This window comes from Pelodiscus sinensis, chromosome 1 (genome assembly GCF_049634645.1).
Source record: "Pelodiscus sinensis isolate JC-2024 chromosome 1, ASM4963464v1, whole genome shotgun sequence".
Classification (NCBI taxonomy): Eukaryota; Metazoa; Chordata; order Testudines; family Trionychidae; genus Pelodiscus; species Pelodiscus sinensis.
In genome coordinates, this window is record NC_134711.1 from 89,748,518 (window position 1) to 89,774,173 (window position 25,656).

General features: G+C 47.5%; 1 protein-coding gene across 2 annotated transcripts in view; it reads left to right on the top strand.

Moving 5' to 3' along the window:
• The window catches only part of SLC25A17 (solute carrier family 25 member 17), a 67,943-nt gene that overhangs the window by 3,992 nt on the left and 38,295 nt on the right, over positions 1–25,656 (top strand). For both annotated transcript variants that reach the window (XM_075913586.1, XM_075913509.1), the window contains exons 2-3: positions 20,504–20,564; positions 23,842–23,908. In XM_075913586.1, coding sequence (XP_075769701.1) covers positions 20,510–20,564; positions 23,842–23,908 — 122 coding nt within the window. In that variant the 5' untranslated portion in view covers positions 20,504–20,509. The remainder of the gene's footprint in view (positions 1–20,503; positions 20,565–23,841; positions 23,909–25,656) is intronic.

Here is a 25,656-nt window from a genome sequence, read left to right on the forward strand (position 1 = left end):
GGTGACAGAACATTCACTCTGGTCTACGTGCTTGAGAGAAAAGCTGAAATGGTTTCTGATATACAAGATGGCTTCTAGCTAAATATGAAAATGGTTTCTACAGCTTCTACAGTAAGCTGTCATTGAAAAAGAGGGACAGTCCTCATGTAGTGAGTGGTTCCCAACCTTTTTAATACTATGGATGGGCAAACTCATTCAAAAGTTTTTGGCCGATTGGTATAGAAATATTTGCATGTGCATTATGGTAACTTATTCACATATCTACATGTTCATTATGGTAATTAATTTTAAATGGTCATGTGCTATTTTACATTGCATCTGTACACACGCATAAGGGAACTGGGGGATAGATGGGGGCGGGGGGAGAGGGAAGGAAAAGGGATGAAGGGGACAAGAGGTATGAGTGAAAGAGTGGACCAAGCCGGGAAGAGGCTGGGCTGAAAGCAGTAAGGTGCTGACTCTGGCTCAGATGGCTTCTCCCGCCTGGTTCCCTCACCCCAGCCCAGCCACCTGGGTAGTGGCAGCCCCTGTTTATCCTCAGCTGCCCCACCAGGGGGTACCCTTGAGCCAGCCCCTAGGGCTCAGCACAGTTGGGTGGCGGCAGGTCCCTGTGTGTGCATATCGGCTGCACTGGGAATAGCTGGAGGCGGAGGGAGGCTCCTGCTGAGTAGGAAGGGAAGAGGGAGCTGTCCGACAGTGCCAGTGCAGTGGGAGAATAGGCTTGCGGGCAGCTGGTTCCTTGGTCTCACTTCCTGCATGAGAAATGGGGTGGGAGCCTAGCCTGGGAGCTTCTCTGCCGCAGCCGCCCTCCACGCGGCTCTGCTGGAGCTGGAACACCAAGGCCAGGGTAAGGCTGCCCCATTAGGAATAGCTTCATCATGGCCCCGGCTCCAGCTCTAGTACACCGGGGCAGATGCACGCTGCATCACTCACTGTGCTGCTGCACGAGGAAGTGGGCAAGTGGAGAATTGTTTGTGCATGAACAGGCATACACCTTTTACAGGGAACTCTGCTCCCCAGTGAGCATGGCTCAATTAGCAGCTGGGGGTATGGCCTGGCAGTGTGCAATGGCCTGGAAAGCAGTGGTTTGTGGCCTGAGGAGAGATTAAGACTTGGGACTTTTTATGATTGGTGTGGAAAAAGTGAATAAGGAAGAGTTCTTTTTTGAGTGATGTCCCCGTGGGTACTCCATTGTTGCTGATAGATCATCCTGGAGCTGCAGATTGGAGCCTTGCAAAGCAGTTTCCTCGTTAGGCTGTGCATGCACAAAAAGACTCCTTGTGGCATTCATGCCTTAGCTCCTCGCGCGCAGCCCATGACACCCCCTTTCAGTTCCTCAGTCACAGATGGAGCTTCAACCTCGAGCATACTTATGTCAGTGCTTAGTTCTTAGTTTTTATAGTTAGTTGTGGATATTATCTGTGTAAATACTTTCCCTTCGTTCTGCTTAATTTTTTTTATAGCAAATTTCTTCCCCTCAGGAAAGCTTGATGAAACCCCAGTCACTCAGGAGGCTTCAAGAACTTGTTTTTCCCTGTTCTCCCCTCCTTTTTACTTTCTCTCTTTTTTTTTTTTTTTAAAGAAACAGAGAGAGAAAAGCCGCAGATGGAGAAACATGCCAGGCTTGCTGGGCTTTAAGAAATGTGTTGCCTGTCATGACCTCATACCAGCCTCAGATGGACATTCACTGTGTGTTTGCTCCTGGGAGAAGTCCATATCCCACAAAAGTGTGAGCACTGCCGTAGTTTGACCATGAGAGCTAGAAAAGATAGAGAGATTTGCCTTAGAATAATTCTATTTGAGAAGGCCATGCAGCCTGCTGAGGACCAGCATACCTCCCAGCCACAGGAGGAGTCCACTGAGGAAAGAGCTGCCTGACCACTGCCTAGGAAGGCTGCTAAGAGATCTTCCCCAGCGTGCTCTCTCCTTCCTTCCTCTTCCGCTATAGTTAACAGGGGAGATAGACTGGGTATGTCCGGTACTGTGGCACCTTCTGGTCCAGGTCCCACACTGCTGGAACTGGCCCTGGCAGAGACCTGTGCCTCTTCAATGCCATCAAGAGTCCACAGACAGTCTTCGGCTCCGGCACCGCACCGTGACCTGGCACTACCAAAAACTTCAGCACCACCTACTAAGCTGGCGCCACCGAAGTCAACTCGACTGGTACTGATGAGCGTGGCACCGAGCCCCATGCTACCACCTTCACCCCCTACTGCACTGGTGATGGAACCATCTCACCACCCGGCCTAGCCAGCGCCTGACCAAACATCATTGACACTGGGAGGTCATGGCAGAGGCTACCATTTGCGTCCTGCCACCAGAGATTCATCCCCAGCACCATCTTCGACCCACAGCTCTCCAAATTTTATTAGATCTCCGGTGCTGTCTCAGTAGTATCCTGAAAGGATGATGACTACAGGAGTGTATTTTTCATTGCAGGACTCCTCCCCAATGAGCTCATGGACATATTACTATCAGGACAGACCTCATCATCCTTCCTGGTATGCACATTGGTCATACCCTCCACCACATTATCTACCCCAGTGGCCAACCCTGGGAGCACTGGGGCCCATAGACACTGATCAACGGCATCTTCAACACCAGTTAAAAAATGCACATCCCCAACTCGTACCCTCCCTCCACCCGAAGACTCGGAAGAGGAGGCGGGACAGATCCATGACAGGAATCCTGACCCTCATGCCCTGGACACATTTCCAGCAGACAATTCTTCTTCTTCATCGCCTGATGAAACAGTCATCCCATCCGACACATACCCATGTAACGATCTTAATTCCAAGAACATTTTAAAAGGGGACAACGAGCCAGGAGGTTGCATTTCAAGAGGTGCAAGAAAAAAAGCACCTGAAAAACTTACAGCCCACACTGCATGGCAAAATTGCTCTGCCCATTGACAGGGCAATTATGGAGACATCAGATGAGCTGTGGCAAACTCTAGCTTCAATTCAACCTATGTGTAAAAGGGCTGACAGGAAGTACTTTATTTCTGCCAAGGACATGGACTTCTTATTCATGCATCCCCAGAAAATTCTTTAGTTGTGAAGTCGGCGCAGAACAGATCTAAGCTGCTACAATAGAGAGCAGGAAATCATGACAAAGACCACAGGAAGTTGGACCTTTCTGACAGAAAAATATACTCATTCTCCATATTACAGCTGAGTGGCTAATTATTTGGCCCTTTTACCAAATCATGATTTCAATAACTACTCAAAATTGGGGGAGCTCATGGAAAATCTTCCCAATTCAGAAAGATCCATCCTAAAGGCCGTAGTTCATGAGGGCCACACTATCGCCCACACAGCCCTTCAGACATCTCTAGATGTTGCAGACACTGCTGCTAGAGTGGCTGCTACTGCCATAGTCATGTGTAGAGCATCTTGGCTACTGGCTTCTGGGTTTCCCTGGGAGCTTGTCTGAAGTAGAAAATTTCCCTTTAGACAAACAGACATTGTTTACTGCCAAAACTGATGAGGTGTTACATAGCAGCAAAGATTCGTGTACCACCCTTCGTACTCTTGGCATATATGCCCCTCCCTGTTGTTGCAAGCGGTACACCCTGTACAGTAGAAACAGGGATGGGGCAGTACAACCTCCCACCACAGAGATCTTAGGACTACAACCAGTCTCAAAAGCAACTACAGAAGAGACATTCAACCTAGGGACACTCTTCTGCTACTTAGACCACAAAACAACAGGTTTGAGACAGTGGTCAAGGGTCTGCACAACCTCCTCGAGAATCCAGTGCCTTCACAACCATGCCATCTTTTTACCCACTTTTTACAACACTGGGAGTCCATAACATCTGGGTGCTGGAGATAATCGTTCTGGATACATCATCCCCCTTTACTTCCCTTCCCCCACCTCATTCCTCTTCAGGCATCCCTCCCACGCGAGCCTGTTAAGACAGGAGATTGATCAACTCATGCTGTTGGGAGCAGTAGAGAGGGTACCTGAATGATTCCAGGGAAGGGGGTTCATCCAAAGTACTTTCTCACTGAGAAAAGAACAGGGTGTTGGAAACTGATCCTTGATCACAAATTGAACAAATTTCTCCACAAACAGTGCTTCAAGATGGTCACGCTAAAAACAATTATTCTAGCACTGGACCAAGGGGACTGGTTTGCAGCCCTCAACCTACAAGTTGTGTATTTCCACATTGCCATATGCCCAGCACACAGGCATTACCTCCATTTTGCACTAGGAGCAGACCACTATCAATACAAGGTCCTGCCTTTCGCCCTTTCCTCTGCTCTTCAAATCTTCTCAAAGGTTCTAGCCATAGTGACAGGGTATCTACATGAGCATGTGGTCATCTTTCTGTACCTCAACAATTGCCTTATAGAAGGATGGTCTCGAAAGGAAACCACCTCCATGATACAGAAGACCAAGCACCTATTCAGTCATCTTGGTTGTCTTATCAACAAACAAAAGTCTACCCTAGAACCAATGAAGGACAAAGAGTTTATTGGCGCTCGCATAGACTCAATTTCAGGCTGGGTCTACTTACCTCAACAGCATTTTGTGCTCAATTATGATCTCATAGCTATTCTGTCCATGAGCCCTTTCACTATGACACTTAGCTGTCTACAGCTTACGGGCCATGTGGCCACAGCTAACTATGTTGTCCAACGTGCCTGACTGCATTTCTGGTTCCTACAGCATTGGATGGCGTCTGTCTAAACTCTGTTGCACCATCTGCTGCACAAGAGAGTTACTGTACCTCCAGATGTTCTCTCTCTAGGCTGGTGGACGTCCCTTGACAGTCTCCTCATAGGGGGTCTCCTTTTGTCAACCCCAGCCTATGGTGTGGCTCACAATGGATGCATCTTTATTGGGCTGAGGCACCTCATTGCATGTCAGCCTCCTGGGGCTTAGAGCTGAGAGAAACGCCAGTGCATACTTGGCTCTCAAAGTTATCAACGACAGAGTCAGAATACTTATGGACAATTTTTCAATAATGTTTATATAAACAAACAAGGGAATGCTGTCGTTCCTTATACAATGAAGCCATCCGCTTGTGGTATTGGTACATCTGCAACTGGGTGACACTCATAGCATCATACTTACCTAGTGTGACCAATACCACTGAGGACTCTGAGTCACACATTTTCTACGGACCATGAGTGGGAGTTGCATTCAGTAGTCCTAGCTTCAGTCTTCTCCCGATGAGGCTGCCCGTTCCATAGACCTCTTTGCCTCCCACCAGAATGCCAAATGCCCCCAAATCTGCTCCCAAGCAGTTCTTGGCAAAGGCTCTATCAAACATCTTCCCAATTCAGTGGAGAGCCCCAATACATTATGCATTTCCTTTGATTCATCTCATTCCTAGAGTTCTCCACAAGATCTGTACAGACCATGCATGAATCAGTCTAATAGCTCCTTCCTGATCAAGACAAACCTGATTTCCATACCTTCACCACTTATCGATAGTCTCCATACCCACTGCCATGTCGGCATGACCGTCTCTCCCAGAATCGTGGGGCGCTGCTGCACCCTCAGCTGCACACTCTTCATCTCCACGCATGGCTCCTATCTGGTTCTGAGACTAGAGGCCCGATGTTCTGGGCAGGTGAAGGATGTCTTCCACATCAGGAGACTCTCCACATGAAAGATCTGCCTACAAAAATGGACATGTTTTTCTGTCATGTGTTAGTGGGAACGGATTGATCCTCACATGTCCCCACTCCATACCATCCTGGACTATATTTTGGAGCTCAAGACAACCAGGTTGACTGTTTCCTCTTGAAGATTCCACTTACTAGCAATAACAGCATTTCATGATCTCATTGATGGACTTTCAGTTTTCACACCTGGTCACAAAAAGCTTCAGAAGACTTACGGACTCTTCATCTGCCTCGTAGGGTTCCACTGCAGTCGTGGGGCTTGAACCTGGTTCTAGACTGCGTGATCAGACTTCCCTTTGAACCTATGGCCACTGTTTCATTTCCCTTCGTTTTTATGAAGATCTCCTTTCTAATCGCTATCACTTCAGTTAGGAGAGTCAGTGAGCTTGGGGCCCTAATGGTGGACCCCAACATAGAGTCTTAACCAAAGACAGTTACTATGAGATTGCATCTCTCCCTGATGCCAAAGATTTGTACTTCGTTTCATGTTAATGAACCCTTTGTGTTACCTACCTTCTACCAGAAGCCCCATGCGTTCCCCTGGGATGTGATACTGCACACGTTGGACATTTGATGTGCACTTGCCGCCACCTTAGAGAGAACATGAGAGCTTTCTGCAAATCTTAGTGCCTTTTAATATCAATTGCAGAATGCTCCATGGGTATGCCAATTTAAACCCAGTGCATTCTAAGTGGTTATTGTCCGAGTCAGAACTACAACAATGGCTGCCCGTCGCAGGGAGCCATAGCCTGTAATACCTCTAAGGCTGGTATAGGGGGCTCTGTCTGTGAGGTGGAGTGTTTTCCATATAAAGGCATGTAAATTAATAATCTTCCCCTGCTCGCTCCACCCATTGCAGTGAAAGATCAGCCAATGGGCTGACTTGTGCTCAGGCCTGCTACTCCACCCACTGCAGCAAAAACCAACCTATGGGGTGATAAGTTCACAGGCAATAAAACAGGCAGGCAGCCCCTCTCTCACTGAGGATTCGCATCGAGTGAACACCTGGCCTGATCACCCAGACACCTTGCACCCCCCCGCTCTCGAGTCTTACTGAGCGTACTCCGAGTTGGTCGACCCGAGTGGAGACAGTTTATGAGCATGCGACCGGTACTTGTGTTCCTGCTGTCTCCAGAACTGGTATAACCCCCCCCCCCCCCCGCCATCATCCCTATCCTAATTGGTTAAAAAGTTACTAAGTTAGTTTATAAATAGTTGTGGTTTAGGGTTTTTCCTGTTTCCTTGTACAAAGTTGTGTAAATAATCAGCCCTATGGACAATACCAGTGTTAATTCAACTGTTCCTAACCCCTGGGCAGTTATTGGGAATTATTGTGATTTAGAAAAGCCTCAGGGAATTCTTTTGTGTTTAATTTTTGTTCTGATGATTGTCTGGCGTCATCAAAATAAAATCAGTTTGTGCTTTTTAAAGCCCCCAGTTGTGGTCTCATCCTTTCCGGCATCCCTTCGAACCTCGTGTATTACGGGGACTGACAGTTATCTACCTGCGTACTGAAATGGCATGCTATTTGCAACAGACCCTTACCGAATCCACCATGAGCACATTCCACCTATACTACCATGGCTTCCACAATCTTTTTAAACAATGTCCCCCTCAGAGACATTTACCGTGCTGCCACATGGTCATCTGACCACACTTTCGCTGGACACCGCAATTCTTCCTTAGCTAGAATCAGACACAGCAGTGGCTACAGCAGTCTTGTCCTCCACCACCAAACAGTGACTCTATTTTCCACTGGATAGTCACCAACAGTGGAGTACCCCCGAGGACATCACTTGAAGAAAAAAGTTACTTCGTGCATCAATGACTGTTCTTCGAGATGTGTGTCCCCTTGGATGCTCCATAATTCACCCTTCGTCCCCTCTACTTGGCGTCTTAGCTTCTTGGGCGTAGATGAGGAATGGAAGGTCATGCACGCAACACGTGAATGTCATGAGGCGTCTTTTTGTGCATGCGCAGCCCAATGGGCAAACTGTTTTGCAAGGCTCTGATTTGTGGCTTTGGGACAACCCATCACCAGCAGTGGAGCACCCACAGGGATACACATCTCAAAGAACAGACGTTACTGCATAAAGTGAGTAATTCCCTTTTATTTACTCCTTTCCAAAGCACAAGAACTGGGGGCCACCAAATGAAATTAATAGGTAGCATGTTTGAAACAAAAGGAAATACTATTTCACACAACACAGTCAATCTGTGGAATTCTTTGCTAGAGGATATTGTGAAGGCCAGAACTTTAGCAGAGTTCCAAAAAGAGCTAGATAAGATTCCTGGAATATAAATCTATCAATGGTTATTTGCCAGGACAGGCAGGATTGGTGTCCCTCACCTCTGTTTGTCAGGTGCTAGAAATGGGTGACAGAGGATCGATAACTTGATTAACTGTTCATTCCCTTTTGGACACCTGTCATTGGCCTCTGTCGGAAGGGAAGACAGGAGTTTGGGATAGATGTACTTTTGGTCTGATCCAGTATGGCTCTTATGTACTAGCAAAACTGCACTTTTTAATGTACTGATAAAAAGCACAGTTTTGACAGTATGGCTGCATCTACTCTAGGAGTACTTTTGTTAGTATAGTATACCTGTAAGTACTCCAAATATAAACATTGTTTGAGCCTTCTCCTGGATCAGTGTTACTTAAACTTTTAAGACCGAGGAACACCAAACTATTTTTTTTGAGGAACACCAAGGATTTTGTGTGTGTGTGTGTGTGTGTGTGTGTGTGGCTGGGGGCGGGGGTGTTTGGTATGTATCATTTAAGTCACCAATGCCAAATTATCTCTGGCTACAGTAGCAAGTATTTGTTTTGCAGCTCAAAGTAAACAAAATTTTCAGTTTCATTGTTGGGCCTTCACAATAAAGTTTAAGGCTATCCTTTTACTTTTTAAAAACTAAGCAGTTTTGATGAGCTCTGAAGAAATTATCTTTCTTCAACTGATAGAAAGCATTGGTTTAATGAAAACAGAGGGGAGGGGGAAAGGTGGGTTGATGGACACTGAATTCTGTTTTCCTACTTTTACAGGAATATCTGTCTCCTGCTGTACTCTTGTACTGAATAGTTAGATACTGTACTGTATCTTGCTGTATATTACTAGATACTGTACTGTATCTTGCTGTATATTCCTGTATCCCTTATGAGTGGAAAGCGTAAGGAAAGTGATACATCTGCTTCTGCAAGCAAGAAGCATAGAAAATCGTTTACATTAGAAGAGAAACTTGAAGTGAAAAGTGAATTGAAAAAGGTGAACTCAATTGTGACCTCTCTCACGCTTTGAATATGCATGAGTCTAGCGTGCACACAATCCGTACCCAAGCTGAGAAAATTAAGGAAAGTTGCAAAAATGCAACACCAGTAAGTGTGAAAAAGGTTGTTCGTACACGATCTAACCTAATGGAAAATATGGAGAGGCGATTGTCTATGTGGATTGAAGACCAAACACAACGAAAGATGCCAGCGAGTTTGGCTGTTATTTAGGAAAAAGCCAAAGGTTTCTATGATGCTGTTAAAATAGAATTGAATGAAACTGATGCCGAGCCATTTAATGCAAGTCATGGTTGGTTTGAATGCTTTAAAAAGCGTTCAAATTTACATAATATAAAAATAACAGGAAAGGCTGCTGCTGCTGACACGGAGGCTGCTGAATCATTCCCAGCAATATTTGAAGCTATTATAAAGGAAGGTGGCTATTTGTCTAAATAGGTGTTTAACCTGGACAAAACAGGACTCTTCTGGAAGCGCATGCCAGCACGCACATATATCTCTCGTAATAAGGCTTATGCACCTGGTTTTAAGGCTGCAAAGGATCTTATCACTGTGATGCTATGTATCAATGCCAACGGGGATTGCAAGCTCAAACCGATGATAGTTTACCGTTCTGCCAACCCTAGAGCTTTAGCTGGGTATTCAAAGGATCATCTTCCTGTGGTTTGGAGATCCAATGCGAAAGCATGGGTAACTGCAAGCATCTTCACAGAATACTCCTGCAATCGACTGAGTTTGAAAGACTATTGTTTGCAAGAAAATGTTGCTTTCAAAATTTTACTTCTAGATAATGCACCAGGGCATCCTTCTTGCTTTACTGATCTCTCAGAAAACATTTGTGTGTTATTTTTACCCCCAATACAACCTTGTTAATTCAACCTTTTGATCAAGGAAGGGATCAAGTAATAGGCTGCTTTAAAGGCCTATTACTTGTGCCGTACGTTTGCTAGGCTCATAAAGGGGACAGATGGCAAGAATAAGCCTACAATCAAGGAATTCTGGAGAAAATTTAACATTAAAGATGCTATAGATATTATAGCAGAGGCTTGGGCAGAAGTTAAATAGAGTTGCCTTAACGTAGTTTGGCGCTGTATATGGCCTGCATGTGTTCATGAGTTTAGGTAGTTTGACACTGAAATAGCTGAAGCTAAAATGCAGATTGTAGCCCTAGCCCATGAAGCAGGATTAAAGGAGGTGGATGCTACTGATGTGCAAGAGTTGCTCAACTCTCATGGAGAGTAGTTGTCTATCGACGAGTTGAAGCTTCCGGATGAGCAGTGGTTGGAAAATGAGCCTGAACATGCTGAGCCAGTTATTTGAACATTATCAATGAAAGTTATGGCTGAAGCATTTAAGCTTATAAGTGATGCAATAAACATTTTTGTTGAGACTGATCCTGGTCATGAATGGAGCTCAAAAGTAGTGAAAAGCTTAGAAAGTGCTATATCTTGCTACCAGCAGCTTTACAATGAAAAACAAAAAGCAGCAAAGCAGCTCTCTATCAAAAGGTTTTTTTTCATGTTCAACCTAAAAAAGATCATCTGATGAACAAGATAGCCCTGTTCTATCTACATCGTCTAATGTTGATGACTCAGCACCAACAGAAAATTGACTTAGACACCACCACTTGAAATGCAACCCCCACCTTTTCCATTATTTTCAATGGGAAAATTGACCCTGCATAACACGTTTTCACTTAACGCAATCATTTTCTGAAATGTATCTACTGTGTTAAATGAGGAATTACTGTACTTTACACTGATATGGATTAAATAGGCTTAATCCATGTAAACTTCATGGGTTAAAAATATTCCGTAATAGACTACTCAACAAAATTATTTATAATTAGCCATGGTTAGGTTAGACCCTTCCCATGACAGTCTTTTTTGTTTTACATTATCCTCTACAAGGGGACCCTATTCCCCTTGGGCCTCTTTGCTCTGTCATATGCATATTTACTAATACAAAACTCACTGGCCTGCATATGTGTAGTGTAATTCAGCTATTTAAAAGGCAGTATAGTCAGTAAAAGTCTTAATGAAAATTAACATTGCACGGGAATATGACAGCTGTAAAAGTTCAGTTTCCGCTGGTGCTTTTCGAGAGTCTTGTTTCATAGCCTAGAGCCAGGGGTTGGCAACATATAGCACATGTGCCATGAGTGGCACATGAGCCAATTTTGAGTGGCACGCACAGGCCATGGTGGGAGCTCTGCTCAGTCCCCCTTCCTCCCTCACATGGAGGGAGCCCAAGCTCTCATGGTGTGTGAGTGGCTGACACCCTTCCCTAGCAGAGCAGATTAGGCTGTGCGCACAGCAATGGGGTACTCGGAGGTGCCCCCATGCTGGTTGTGGCTCATGCTACAGCATTCCTTGAGTTCCAGTGCTGTGTGCACTGCCACTGGCAAGTGCCTGCCACTCTCTGTACCCTCCCCAGTGTGTGTGCTGCATGGCCCCTTCTCTCCCCCTGTGGGACTGCCTCTGTCTAGCTGCCACTGCCGCCTCCATCTCCAGGCTGCTAGCCACAGTGGTTGCCACTGCTGAGAAGGGCAGCCCCCCAACAGCAGCCAAGGAGTGAAGCTAAACCAGGGGCTTGGCTTGAAATGAGCTCCAACCCCTGGCCTATGCAACATGGGCAAGGGACAGAGTTTCCACCCCCCCTTGGGCCCTCTGAGGAAACTGCAAAGAGCAGCAGGGTCATGGGCCTTTGGGAGACGGGCTGAGGATGGGGCAGTGGAAGGCATGGCGGGTGAGGTGGGTCAGAGGAAAAACCTGGTGGAGCTGCTCCTGGACCTTGGCATCTTAGAGCTTCTGCCTCAGCCCTGGCAGGGGCCTCATGGATCCTGGCGGGACACTGCAGTGTGGGGCATAGGCATGCTCAGGCTTGGCAGGTGCGCTCTGTGCAGTGCCGTGCTCTGTGCAGTGCCGCGCTCTCTCCCCCTTACCCCCCACCCTGTGCTCTACTGCTCTCTGAGAGTCAGGTCTGGTGGGGAAGGTCGGGGCTTTCTTCGCCTCCCCCTGCTCCCTCTAAGCAGGAAGCCAGAGCTGGAGCCTCAGGGCTGCGTGGTCTCCCTGCTGTGTGTGTGTGTGTGTGGGGGGGGGGTTAACTCACTCTCCCTTCCTAGCCTGCTGAGGCAGCGGCAACACACTGTCTGGAAGCTTTCCCCACTGCAAGGGGGCACAATGCCAGGTAAGTATTCCCCCCTCATGCCCAGATCCCTGCACCCCAATCCCTCTCTCACTTCCCTTCCTCCTCCAAGACCCCATATCTCCAGCTTGCTCTGACACCTTCCCTTGCTCCTTCACTTCCCCCCTGCCTAGACGCCCTACTCCCAGCCTGCTTCTGAACTCTTCCTCCCACCCAGACCTCACAAACTCCCCTCTGTACCCCTCCTGCCTCCCAGATCCTGCACCCCATCCCACTCACTGGCAGCCCTCTCCCACATCCTGAAGCCCTCATTTTTGTCCCCACCCTAGAGCATAAGGGGATCCAATAATCCAGTAATTCTGGAACCCCGGAAAAGTAAATATGGTCTACGGGAAGCCCTGAAACTCAGTCCTCCCTATCCTTTTCCCCTACTCCATGGTGCTGGGGCTCCAGAGGAGTGAGGTGTGTTTCAGTTGAGGGCCACATCAGTGAGGGTTGTTTTTTTTTTTTGGAGAAGTGTGGGGTTTTTTTTTGGGGGGGGGAGTTGCATCTCATGTGTGGTCCCCAATGGATTTTCTGTTGGTCAGTGGCTCTTAACCCTATCAGAACTGATCCCCACTCTGGCACTCTGAATGAAGAAGGTGGGGGGCCCGCAAAGACCTTACATAATTTGGCCAGGAGGCTTTGCTTAAAAAAAAAAAAAGTACACACCCACCTCCTGAGAGTCAGATACAGTGGCTCTGAGAAATAAATAAAAGCTGTCCCTATCAAGTGATTTATCCCTAAAATCAGGGGGGAATGCTTGAATTCTCCCCCAGGGGTACCCTCAAGGCCTTTTACCACAAGACCACTTGAGACAGCAAAGGGAAGAGAAGCTACAGTCTCTGGTAGCTGACCTCGTAGTCTGAGCCAGCCAGCTAGACACCTCCTGTTACTTTTCAGGACACAAGAATCAAATCACTTAAAGTGATTTTTTTTTTTAATTGCAAAACAGAAGATATACTTGATTGCTAGGTGTTACAGAGCAACTAAGGCAAACAAATTAAAACCAAGAATCTCTGGGAACAATTCTTAGATAGTAAATGGGGTCAGGAAGGCATAGATTCACACAAGTTTAAACCACAAAATAAAGACAAATACCCTGATTGTGACTAGATTCACTTTTCTTCTTTTATTTACTCACCATCCCTTCTTGGTTCAGTCTACTTCCATGTCCTGAATTCCTTGGAGGCATGGTAGTCTTGCCTGGGTTTAAATCGTTCTGGGGCTACGTCTACGTTGTGCTTTCTTATGTAAGAACATATGCAAATGAGGCGCCGTGGTGAATATCGCCACACCTCATTTGCATACTTAATGAGCTGTCATTTTTGTGCAAAGGGCTTTTGTGCAAGGAACAGTCTATACTGTTCCTTCTTATGCAAAACCCCTCTCTTGCGCAAGAGCCATTCTTCTACTTATTTTTAGGCTACTTTTCCATCATGCTGCAGGCCCCAGTCGACCACCATGGACACTTCACAGACGTTTTTGTGGGGTGGTCGGGCAGAGCACATGACACCCACATCTTCAGAAACTCCAGCCTGTACCACAGGTTGACTGGCCCCTCACTCCCGGTTGTGGAGAACACGCAAGAGGGAGAGGCGGTTAGTCATCCCTGCAGACACTGTCTCTGAGGCCGTGTCCTCTTCTGTGAGCTGAGACCAATAATCTGCGGCTCAGAGGAATGGGCTGTTTGCTTCCTCCCCCTCCACCCACAGCCAAGCAGCCCGGGGAAATGTGGCCTCAGGGGGATTCCCTTAAGGGTGGCAGAGGAGCTGGGAGCAGCCGGGGGCCCCTGGGGGCCGCACTCTCTGATGGCTCAGAGCGATGTGTACAGACGCAGCTGCTGTCTTGCACTGGCAGGCATGGCCCCATAGTGTGTGAGACATTCCTTTGGGGGTGTGGGCCCTGGCCTGCACCCTTGTGGCTAGCCTGCTCCCAGCCTGCGCGCTCATACACACGCACCCCCGGAATGATGTGTGTGTCCAGCAGGATCCCAGGCGTGCTCGGGCTGCCTGCTGCCTCCATGTAATGTGGCACGAAGTTGCATGTGCGCGGTGCCCAGCCAGAGCAGCAAGCATGACACATGGTATACAGTTGCCCCCTCATCTCCTGTGCAACTAGCCCTCCCTCCCTCTGAGTGAGGAAAAACACCACTCACCTGAGGATCCCTCCCCCGGCTTCTGAAGAGGCCTGGGAGATGTCGTAGCTGGCAGGTATCCGCTCCAGGGACAAGATGACGGTATCACTGGTGTCCTCTTCCTCCGCTGGGGCACCCGGCTGGCCCTCACTCTCCTGCTCCTGTACCTGCCCCACTCCAGGGAGCTTCCTGCCACCCCGCATTGTTGCCTCTCTATCAGCAAGGGTTAACTGGTCCACAAGGGGAGCCAGTTGACTCCCCACACAGATCAGCTCCTGCTGCCCTGCGCTGCTTTATGATACAGAGGCAGCAGTGTGGGATGGCAGCAGCCCCTGTCCGTGGGGAGCTCGGCCCCCGAGTGGACAGGGGCTACTGCCGTGGAGCAGCCTCCTTTACCCCCACTCGTGATGCTGCCTTTGATAGGAGGCAACAAGGGGGGGACAGTTGGGTCCAAAGAGCTGGAAAATGCAGAGAGTTGCATTAAAAGCTGGCTCCTTGAATGTATTGGCTCCTGCCTGCCTCCCTCACCCTCTGTCAGAGGTGGCCGGCAGATCCAGTACTCCAGGGGCACTGGCTGCCGCCAACCCCCCCCCCTCCCGCTGCCTTTGATACAAAGGCAGCAAGGTGGGGGGATATGCACGAGGTTGACAGGATTAAATGATAATCTTGGCTAATTGAGTAGTAGTCTACACATTGGCATCCCTAGTCCAGATGTGGGGTGTGGATTCAGGAGCTGCTTAGGGGTTGGTCAGGTAGGGTTCTGAGTGTGAGTGACTCCTCAGGATGATATGGGGAAGTGGGCTTCCTTAGAAGGCATTCTGAATGTGCATGGGTGAGGCTTGGTGGAGGGTCTGAATACATGGGAGTTCGGTGGATGTGAGAGCAGTTGCCTGTACAGGGCTCCTTCCCCAGCAGCTGAGAATTGATGGGTGCAGAAGTTGGGGCGTGTGTGGAAAATTTGCAGAGCTTCCTGCACCTAATGATGAAATCTGGGGGTGGATCCAACTCTTTCCCCCCAGATGCCATGCAGAGAAAGAGGAAGTTCCATACTTCCTAGTCCAGTCAAGACTAGCAGCTGAACCCAGTGCATGGTAGGGGGTCACCAGCTGGGTCTTCCCCAGTTCTGCCCACTGCCCCACAGTAAGTTATCTCTCTGCTAGCTGCCCTCTTTCACCTCTTCAGGTGGTTCACATAGCAAGCCCATTATTTCAAAATTATTTCGAAACAACAGGCTTCTTATTCTGGAATAATAAACCGTCATTTCATGAGGAATATCACCTATTTCAAAATAGGTTGGAACACTACCTACTTAACCACTGAAGGTGCTAACAGCTCTCTGAGCGGTATCCTTCCTGTCTTGGGAATCTGTTGACTTTGATTTTTATCTGCTTAGGTTTAAGTACCCATTCTCCAGATACTTAATGATGCTCTCTCTATCACCCCTTCCCTTTTTCTCCCCCCTTCCCTTCCCCTCTTATTTCGAGTTTTCATATCCCATACTAATAACTCCGGTCATCTGAAGAAGTGGGCTGTGCCCACAAAAGCTCATGATACCATCTACATGTTTTGTTAGTCTATAAAGTGCTACCAGACCATTTTTTTTTTCTGTAACAGACTAACTCTGCTACCCCCTGAAGCTCCTATTTCAAAATAGTTATTTTGAAATATCTGTAGTATGGACTCTCCATTGTTGCTATTTTGAAATAGTTCCTCCCCAGTGTCATTCAAAGTAATTACTCTCCAGTGCTTCCTGGGGCTCTAAATTGAGGTAGAATGTCCACTCATCAGGGGAACCTGCCTTGGACTAATTTCAAGTCTTCTCGGTACTGTGGATGTGCTATTTTGAAATAGTTATTTCAGCAGTTACTATTCTGAAATAACTTATTAGAAATACCTTTGTAGTGTAGACATACCCACAGAGGGCATGTTACATCAGCTGGAATTTGAATGGAGAAGGTACGGCATTTATCCCCTTTAATAACCTACTCTGTTCCATGGAATTAAACAACTCCAACTGAATTTACTCAACTGCGTACATATGTGGTCGCCTCCTCTCAAAAAAAGATATATTGGCATTGGAAAAGGTTCAGAAAAGGTCAACAGAAATGATATGGGGTTTGGAATGGGTCCTGTGTGAATAGAGGTTAAAAAGACTGGGACTTTTCAACTTAGAAAAGAGGAGACTAAGGGGGAATAGGATAGAGGTCTGTAAAATCATGACTGGTGTGGAAAAAGTGAATAAGGAAAAGTTACTTGTTCCCCTAATATAAAAAACTAGGGGGGTCACCAAATTAAATGAATGGGCAGCAGGTTTAAAACAAACAAAAGGAAGTTTTTCTTCATGCAGCGCTCAGTCAACCTATGGAACTCCTTGCCAGAGGACGTGGTAAAGACTAGGACTTTAGCAGGGTTCAAAAAAGAGCTAAATGAATTCATGGAGGTTAGGTCCATCAATGGCTATTAACTCTGATGGTAGGAATGGTGTCCCTAGCTTTTGTCTGGAAATGGATGATAGGAGAGGGATCATGTGATGATTACCTGTTGTGTTCACTCCTGCTGGGACATCTGGCATTGGCCACTGTGAGCGGACAGGATACTGAGCTAAATGGGCCTTTGGTCTGACCCAGTATGGCTGTTCTTGTGTTCTTATTTAATTTTTGTTGTCACAAATAAAAAAAATCTTCCTCACATCAGGAGGCACTCAACTCAGCAACTGACTGGAAGCAACTTAAATTGACCAAGTTGTTCATCTACAGAAACAGATTTGCTACTCAAGATGTTGCAGTTGCTGTGATGGAAAGTGTTGCAACAGGCTCAGTGGTTCCTCTCTACACAGTCACCAGTTTATTGTTAGTAGACCCACCTGCTGGGCCCCATGTGCTTCTAAGCCAACTGAATCTGTGTAGAATCTAGTCACGAAGTCTAGCATTGGGTTTCTAGGCTACACTCTCAAGATCTGAATGCTCCCTTGGAACTTGCACTCTACTGGCTGTTTTAAATTCCCAAATCAGGGTCTCAGACCTCATAAGTATCTCTCACCCCTAAATGCTTATACGTGCAAAGACATAATAATTGTAGCTTTTTGTTTAACCCCTTTTTGGACAATATGGTGTGACAGCGAGGAATCAGACTTTTAATCGTGTAATTTCTTAACCATAGTTACTTTATTCTTAAGAAATTATAGTCACAGAAACTTATGATATAACAAAAGTCTTGAGTCACCCCCATCCTAGTCTAATCTCACCCTTTTTGAGATGTGAGGTCTGCTAGTGTTCGGGCTGGGTCGAGTCCCTCCTGTTCTCTCTCTCCCTCCCCTTTGCACCTCCAGATTACATGTGACAGTGATATGCCCCCTTGCTCACAGAATGAACCCCTTAAAAATACAGTTTGTCTCTACTTTTGCCATTATGCCCAGGGGTAAGGCTTGGCCTACACCTAAAAGGTAAGTTGACCGAGCTTTGTTGCTCAGGGCTGTGAAATAATTCATGCCCAATGCAACATAATTAGGTTTACATAACTCCCACTGTGGATGCAGTTAGGTTGACAGACTAATTCTTCAGCCTCTTGAGGGGGTGGATTTACTATAGTAACAGAGAAATTCCTCCTGTTGCTGTATTAACTGTCTATATTACTACAGCTTAGCAGCAGTGCTGCAGCTGTGTTGCTATAGCACTTGTGTAGACCTCCCCTGGAAAGCTGCATATCTACCAATCCTGGTGACTGTAGATTTGCGGTTCCCAACCACCAGTCCACGGACCAGTGCTGGGACATGAACCGCTGGCTACTGGGTCACAGCATGCTGCCAGGCCATGCACATGGGGCTGGTGTATACCCTGGGTGCATGGCCGGCGGCTGCTGGAGCTCAAGCCGGTTGTTCACAGTGGCTCTATGCCACCAAGTGGTGGGTGGTTACTGCAGCTGAAGCCAACTGTTTGCGGCTGCTCTGGGGGCCGGGATTTGGGTACATATTTTGGCGGACCACTAACATTTTATTTGCATATATGTTATTTGTATAATGAATATGCAAATAAAATGTTACCTGTCTGCCAAAAGATTGTGAATGGGTTTGCTGTTCTACAGTATAAAAAAGGTTGTTGACCACTGACGTAGATAATCTGTACTACATAGTTGGGTTAGCAGTTGAGAGACAATTTAACATTGATGGAAGTCTGTCAGCTAAATGTCAAGAACCTTTTTTGGGCAGGATAGCTGACTGGAATAAATAACCTTGCCATGGGCAAGGCTAGTTACTAGGGATGTTAGTGTATAGTCGGGTAAATAATTAACCAGTAAGCCTGGTGTGATGGGGCGCTCCCGCCCCGCACTCAGGATGCTCAGGGGTACGCTGGGCGGACACGCCGGGTGGCGGGGAGCCCGTATGGCCCCAAGACGGCGGGCTGCGCTGACGCGCCAGGACCCGGCGCGGGGAGCGCTGGGAGGCAAAGGGCACCGATAGACAAGGCCCAGAAGGGAGGGGTCAGGGGGGCGCCGGCCCATGAGGTCATGGGGGAAGGGAGGCTCCAGGGCGACGCGGGGGAAGTGACGCACGGGGAGAGCGGAGCCAGCGGGGGATTTAAACCTGGGGCCGGCACGGCGAGAGAGGGGGAGGAGAACGGAGCGGCAGGGAGGAATGGGAAGGGAGAGGTGAGGCCGGGTATGGCGGCAGCGGCGAGCCTTTAAGGTCTGGCGGAGTAGGAAGCGGCCCAGGGCAGGGTCGTGGAGCCCGTGAGCGGGTGTGTTTTGGGGCACTTCCCCCATCCGCTAGGGAGGGACCGTGAGTCCCTGCCTTCAGGGCCCTGGGCCGGGGTTCGGAGAGGGGGCGGGCCCGAACCCCCCTACTCCGCTGGCCAATGAATCCATCTCGGGGTGCATACTCAAGAGAACGGAATAGAGAGACACAGGGCGGGCCTCCGGTGGCGGTTTGCACCGGTTACGGCGGGACTGGCCCGCACGTCTAATAAACCGGGGGGCCATCGGCCGTGTTGGTGGCGCACTGTGGCGGACTTGTTTACACCTGGGTATATTGGCTAATCCTAACAACTACATGCACTCTCTCCCCTGCTTCTCCCCCCTCCCCCCCCCCCCCACCGCGATCCCCTCTGCCACTTTATCAAAGGCAGCAAGTGGGGGGAGGTGGGAGCCTGTGCCCATCAGGAGCTGACTTAAACGCTGGTTCTTCACAAGCACTGCATCTGCCTACCCTCTTCCCACTTCCACACCGCACAGGGTGTGGGATAGGCAGGAGTCGGTACATGCAGAAAACTAGCTTTCAAGCTGGCCCCTCACATGTATCGGCTCATACAGCAGGGAGCTTGGGCCTGTTGCAGACAGACTGCTTCGCAACAGCAGCCCCTGTCAGAAGTGGGCTTGGGCTCCCCGATGCTCCCTCATCCCTCCTGCCCTTCCCGCCCCCGCACTGCTATCTCTGATACAGAGGCAGCAATGGGGTGGGGAGAGCGCAGCTCTGTGAAGCTGGTACTTGTGGAGAGCTGTCTTTTAAGCTGGCTCCCCCCGGATACCAGCTCCTGCCTGTCCTCCCTCCCATGCTGCCTCTGTGGGAGGCTGAAAGGGAAGGGGAGGTGGCTCTACAGAGCCAGCATGTGTGGAGAGCCATCTTAAAAGCTGGCTTCCCATGTGTATAAGCTCCCATTTGCCCCACCCCATGCTGCTGTCTTTGTTTTGTCTCTCTTAGGAGGCAGCAACTCCTATAATACAATGCCCCTTTGTATTGTGCTCTAGGACACGATACTGATTCTAATTTAGAGGGATGAAAGCCATGTCATTCTGACATCCTTTCTCCCAGCATAACCTTTATTAGATTGATATAGTTGGGGTAGAAGTGAGAATGGAAAAGCAAACTAGTGCTCTTCTATCTGCTTAATGATATCAGACTTCTAAAGATTTATGCTAAAGGAGAGCTTTGCAATCATTTCAATTTATTTTCAGTTTGTTTAATCACATTTGAAAGCCTTTTCTCTAATCCTGTGACCAAAAGTTTCAAGTTGTCATTGATATCTGTTTAATTTTTATGTGCATATTACTCTTTACCTTATTCAGAAAATGTTTGATGTTGAGTGCAAATTTACAGGGGTTAACAAACAGGGATTGGAAAGCAGATTTTAACAAAGTATATAGTGGAATTCTTAATTCTGAGGAGTATTTTTTTTTCTAAGAAACTTGTAATTGTGTATGTAACTCATTACAGACAGATATATGAAGATTTGCTAATAATTTTAAATGTTTAACATTTTTCAGGGCAGCATGACTGCAATGACAGTGTTTTTTCCTTTGGATACAGCTAGACTTCGACTACAGGGTAAGTGTCTAAACACCAGCATCCTAGACTCTGGCTCATGTCTTTCTGATTCCATGTCCTGGGGGCTTTTATGTAGCCTATAGGGCAAGCTTGCTTGCTTGCCTATAGACATCTATATACTTTCTTATGGTCTAATGATTTGTTTTATTATAGTTTATAGCAGGGGCTAGAAACAGTGTTCCCTCTAAGCTGCGTGGCACTATAGCTTCCCAGGTAAATAATCAACTCTGCCAAGTCAGTCAGCTCCCTGCGCTGAGCCTTGAGTTTCTGACTGGGCGGGGCTGATTAATCACCTGGGAAGCTGTGTTGTCCCACATTTTAGAAGGATCACTGGTCCCTGGCATAGGAACGGATTTTTTTTTTTACTGGCACACAAAGCGCGATTTCAGCCCTGCCTCTTCCCCCCCCCACGCAGTGCGGAGCCCATGCTGTGGCTCGAGCCTCAGCCGTGCAGCTACAGGCTGGAGCACCAGCTCTGGCTACCTGTTGTGGAGCCAGGGAGAGGTGCACGCAGGTGTCCCTGGTGCTGTCTCCTGCTTCAGGAGGGGGTGGGGCTGGGCGGCTCGCACATGTGGTGTGCTGGGACCTGGGCTGCGCCATGCTGCTCCCTGCAGGCTGTGTGGGGGGATGGGGAACCAAGTCTCCAGCACCCTGTTGTGCCATCTGAGCTGGAGCCAGGCCTGGACAGCCTCAAGCTGTGCCTGCCCCAGCCCGGGAGCCTCAGCCTGCAGGCAAAGGACTGGGCTGGGAAGGGAAGAGACTGTCTCTCTCCCCCACTCCTGGCCCCAGTGCTGCTCCCCAAGGGATGTGAAGGCAGGAGGGTGGGTGAAGGAGGATGCGGGGCAGGATGGGAAGGGGCAGGGGATCAGGCTGGGGTGGGGATCATGGGGCTGAGGGGAGCTAGGCTGCAACAGAGGGAAGATGTGAGGGAGAATTCAATTTTACTTCGTAGAAGCTGCACTTTCCTTTACTCCCCACTTCTTTGCTTCTTTCCCCATCTAGCTAGGTTGCATTCTCATTCTCTCCACCATGCATTACTCCACCAACCCCCTCCTGCCCCTGAACTCCCTCTTGTACCCCCACTCCACAGTCTTTCCTGCCACCAAACTCCCTTCCAGATTCTGCCCTCCTCACTTCATCCTTCACCCCAGATGCTGCATCCTTATCCCACTCGCTGGCAGCCATGTCCGCGCCCATTGAATTCCTCATTTTTGTTCCCACCCCAGAGCCTAAGGGGGTCCACAAAATCCACCAACTCTGGAATTCCAGAAAAGTAAATCTGGCCTGTAGGAAGCTCTGAACATCAGTCCTCCCTGTCTCTTCCCCCTCACCCTGTGGGGGCTGGAGTGCCAGAAAAGTGAGGTGTCTCAGTTTGGGGACCACATAAGTGAGGGTTGGGGGTTTTGGGAAGAGTTTTTTTGCTTCTCACTTGTGTGGTCCCCAACAGATTTTTTTCTGTGGGTCAGGACCCCCGACCCAAAAAAGGTTCCCCATCCCTGTCATAAATAAAGAAAACATTGAAACATTTTCTGTTGGACATTATATTTTACTTTATTTAAAATGAAGTTTGATAAACTAACATGAGACAGTTAAAACGTTTAATCTGTTTAATAATTTAAATTAAACCATTCTCCTCAGCTGAAGCACTAGCAAAATGGCTTGGGCGTAATTATGTAATTAATGGTGAGCTTTCATCAGAAACTGGTGGTCTGTAGAAAGGTCTGCATTGATCCAAGTGGTCCACAGAGCACGTGGTGGAGAGAGCCCCTCCTCCGGAGAGCAGCCTGGCCCAGGGAGGAGAGTTAAATCTTGGCACGCCACTTCGGAAAGGTTGCTGACCCTTGGTTTACAGCAAAGGAATTTGGATGTAACACAAGAAACTACATGCTGTATGCTGTATCTTAAGCTAAAGCAAGTTAGTATTTTTGTCTGGGACCTTACACCAAGACAGCAAAAGACTATTTGCTTATGTTCCGGACCTTTCACCTGGATAGATGGTGATAAAATGGAATGACTTTTCATGGTATGGGGTGTCCAAGAATACCCTCAAATTTAACATGCATACCATAAGAAGAATGAAAATAACATACATTATTTCTATATTAGAATGATCTACAATCATGAATATGTATGTACATGTCATCACTATGTGCAGACATGTTACATGTGCCCAGCCTATGGAATAAGTGTATCTCAATAGTTTGTGGGTGAGGAATTTAAATTTGGGCAGAGAAGGAGGTCCCAGGCTGCTACGCTTATAAAACAGGGTGCCCGGAGTTTTTGTTAGGAGAAGGAGAAAGAGAGAGAAAGGAGGAGGACAGGAGTAGTTAGGAGTTGAAATTAGTCTCTAAACTTTGTCTTTAAACTTAGTTTTCCTGACTGTTAGAAAAATAAAGTTAGCTTTAATCAGCTTTTAGCATTAGCCTTTGCCACCTCTCAGCTGAGAATTGAGAAACCTGTACTTGAACTGCTGTATCAGAGGCAAGGCTCACCTTTCATCTTTTATCACTAGGTTATCAAGATTGGGTCTGAGTATATTAACCACCGCTTACAGAAATAATACCATATGTATCTTAGATTACATATCTAAGATATGCCCTTGTTAGTTACTCAATTTGTAACCCTGTTTTATTTTGCTGCTCAAATTGCTATTTGAATTAAATTCCATACATTTTAATAAAGTTTAAAGTTATTTTGTCTCCGTGTTAAAATCCTGTTAAACCCCCGAAGGTCCCTGGTATATTCAGTTCAGCCTGATTCAGGGACAAGAACCTTATTATCTTCTGATTAGTTCAGTTGGCAAGCCTATAACCCATATTATCCAAATTAATAATATTTACTATCCTTAAATCAGGCTGCATTTGGGAGTAGCTGCATGGGACTTGAAATGGGGTGCACTTTCATCTGGGTGTGATTCTGCACTGTTTTTATGCTCCTTGTGCACGGTCATCTGTTTGCTGGGCAGGTCTTCAGACATCTGAGCATATCACAGTCTAAAATGGCTGAACATCTTCTCAGTTATCAGATGTTCACCAGAACATATCACAGTGCCCTTGTTAGTTCCGTTAGCCTTGCCTCTTTGCTAAGTTCTCATCCCCTGCTCTGCTGTCTTTAAGTCTATCTTGCCCTGTTGTTGAGCAAGGGCTTTCTCCTTTGAGACTCTTTGATGTGTTTTTACTGCCTCAGCTGTCCAGCCAGATCACCTCTTATGTTCATTCCCCTTCTTGAGTAACAAAGCCCCACTAATGGTTGGCTACCTCTGTATTTTATCTTATAGTTGATGAGAAACGCAAGTCCAAGACAACACACACAGTGCTACTAGAGATAATCAAAGAAGAAGGCCTGTAAGTACAGATATTCACAGTTCTCTTAATAAAAGTAAACCTCCCAAAGTGCTTTGTATGTGCATCCAGTGAGCTTCCATATATCTGGATATTCCAGTCTCTTCATTTTTCTGGGTTTTTTTTGGGCATCAGTTTCTAATCATACAAATGTAGTATTCTTTAAGGTAATCTAGCCACATTGAATAACAGTCTGTTTTGGGATAGGCTTTCCAGTCAAAAGTTAATTCTTTCTTTTCCCCCACTACCTGGAGAACCCCACAAATGGCTGTTTGGACCCAGGATGAAGAATTAGGCTGGCCTTGCTTCCACAGAGCTATGCTGTAGAAGTGAATGCCTGACTACTGAACCTTGTTGAAAAGTATTGACTGAGCAGTAGGTGTGTATGTAACCTTTTCTTGGAGTTCTTCCTCCAAGAATTCCTGGTTCTTAATACTAAAGTAGAATTGCCAATCCTAGCATCCTAGCCAAATTTCAGTTCACCTAAGAACATTTTGCCTTTTTCAGACTTTACCCATGCAGTTACAATTGGTGAAACTAAGCATTTAATCTACACTTCAAATGTCCTTCGACATAGATTATCTATCTGCCCAAGAAGCAGTAGTTCGGTTGATAGAAGAATTCTGTATAAGTTGCTCTGTCTACACTGCTTAGAAGTGTAGATTTTTCACATCCCTGACAGTGTAGATCAGGCCTATGTTAAACATTTTCCTCTCTCCTCTAAAAATAGACAAGGTGTGAAAGAGGAATCCACTGACATAGATGTCATGATTTTTGTGAATGGAAAATCATGCAGAATCATCAATAAAATGTGTGTAAAGCTTTGGGAAAGCAAATGCCAACAAATGAGTGAGTGTGTGCGTCTTGTAAACTAGTTAGTACAGGTTGAACCTATGTGGTCTGGGACTCTCCGGTCTGGCAACATCCATAGTCCAGCATAACAATGGATGTTGTTGGAACAGAGAGCCCTAACCACAGAAGTTGCCAGTGGCTGGGAGCTCAGCCAGTTTGGCGGCTGGGAGCCCTGCTAGCTAGGAGATGAGTCCCACAGGCTGGAGGCAAGGAGCCCTGGCTGCTGGGAGTCCCTCAGGTGGGGATGTGGAGCTGCTAGTGGCTGGGGGCATGATGCCACCAGAGGCAGGAGCCACTGGGGGGCAGGGAGCTGCTGGGAGTGTGGAGCAGCCAGGAGCAAGGAACCCCTGTGGCTGGGGGTGTGGAGCTGTCAGAGGTTGGAGTCAGGGAATCCTGCCACCCGGAGTAGAGCCCAGGGTGGAGCCCTGACAGTAGCAGTGAATTGGCCAGATCGGTGGCTAAGAGGGGAGCCCCAGGATAGCCCAAGACCTGGCCTCCCTGTTCCATCAAATCCCCTCCTTCAGAATCACTCAGGTTCCAAGGATGTTGGACCAGAGGTCCAACCTATACCATCTTTGATTCACAGTTCTGCATTTCCATTATCTACTCTGAGGAATGTATAGAAAGTGTAAACGGCTACAAAAATCAAGGAGTCCACTGTAAGGGTATGTCTACACTACCACCCTAGTTTGAACTAGGGTGGTAATGTAGGCAACCGGAGTTGCAAATGAAGCCTGGGATTTGAATTTCCCGGGCTTCATTTGCATCTTGCCGGGCGCCGCCATTTTTAAATGTCCACTAGTGCGGACACCGTGCCGCGCAGCTATACGCAGCACGGACTAGGTAGTTCGGACTAGGCTTCCTATTCCGAGGAGTGAAACGAGGAGTAACGGTAGTTT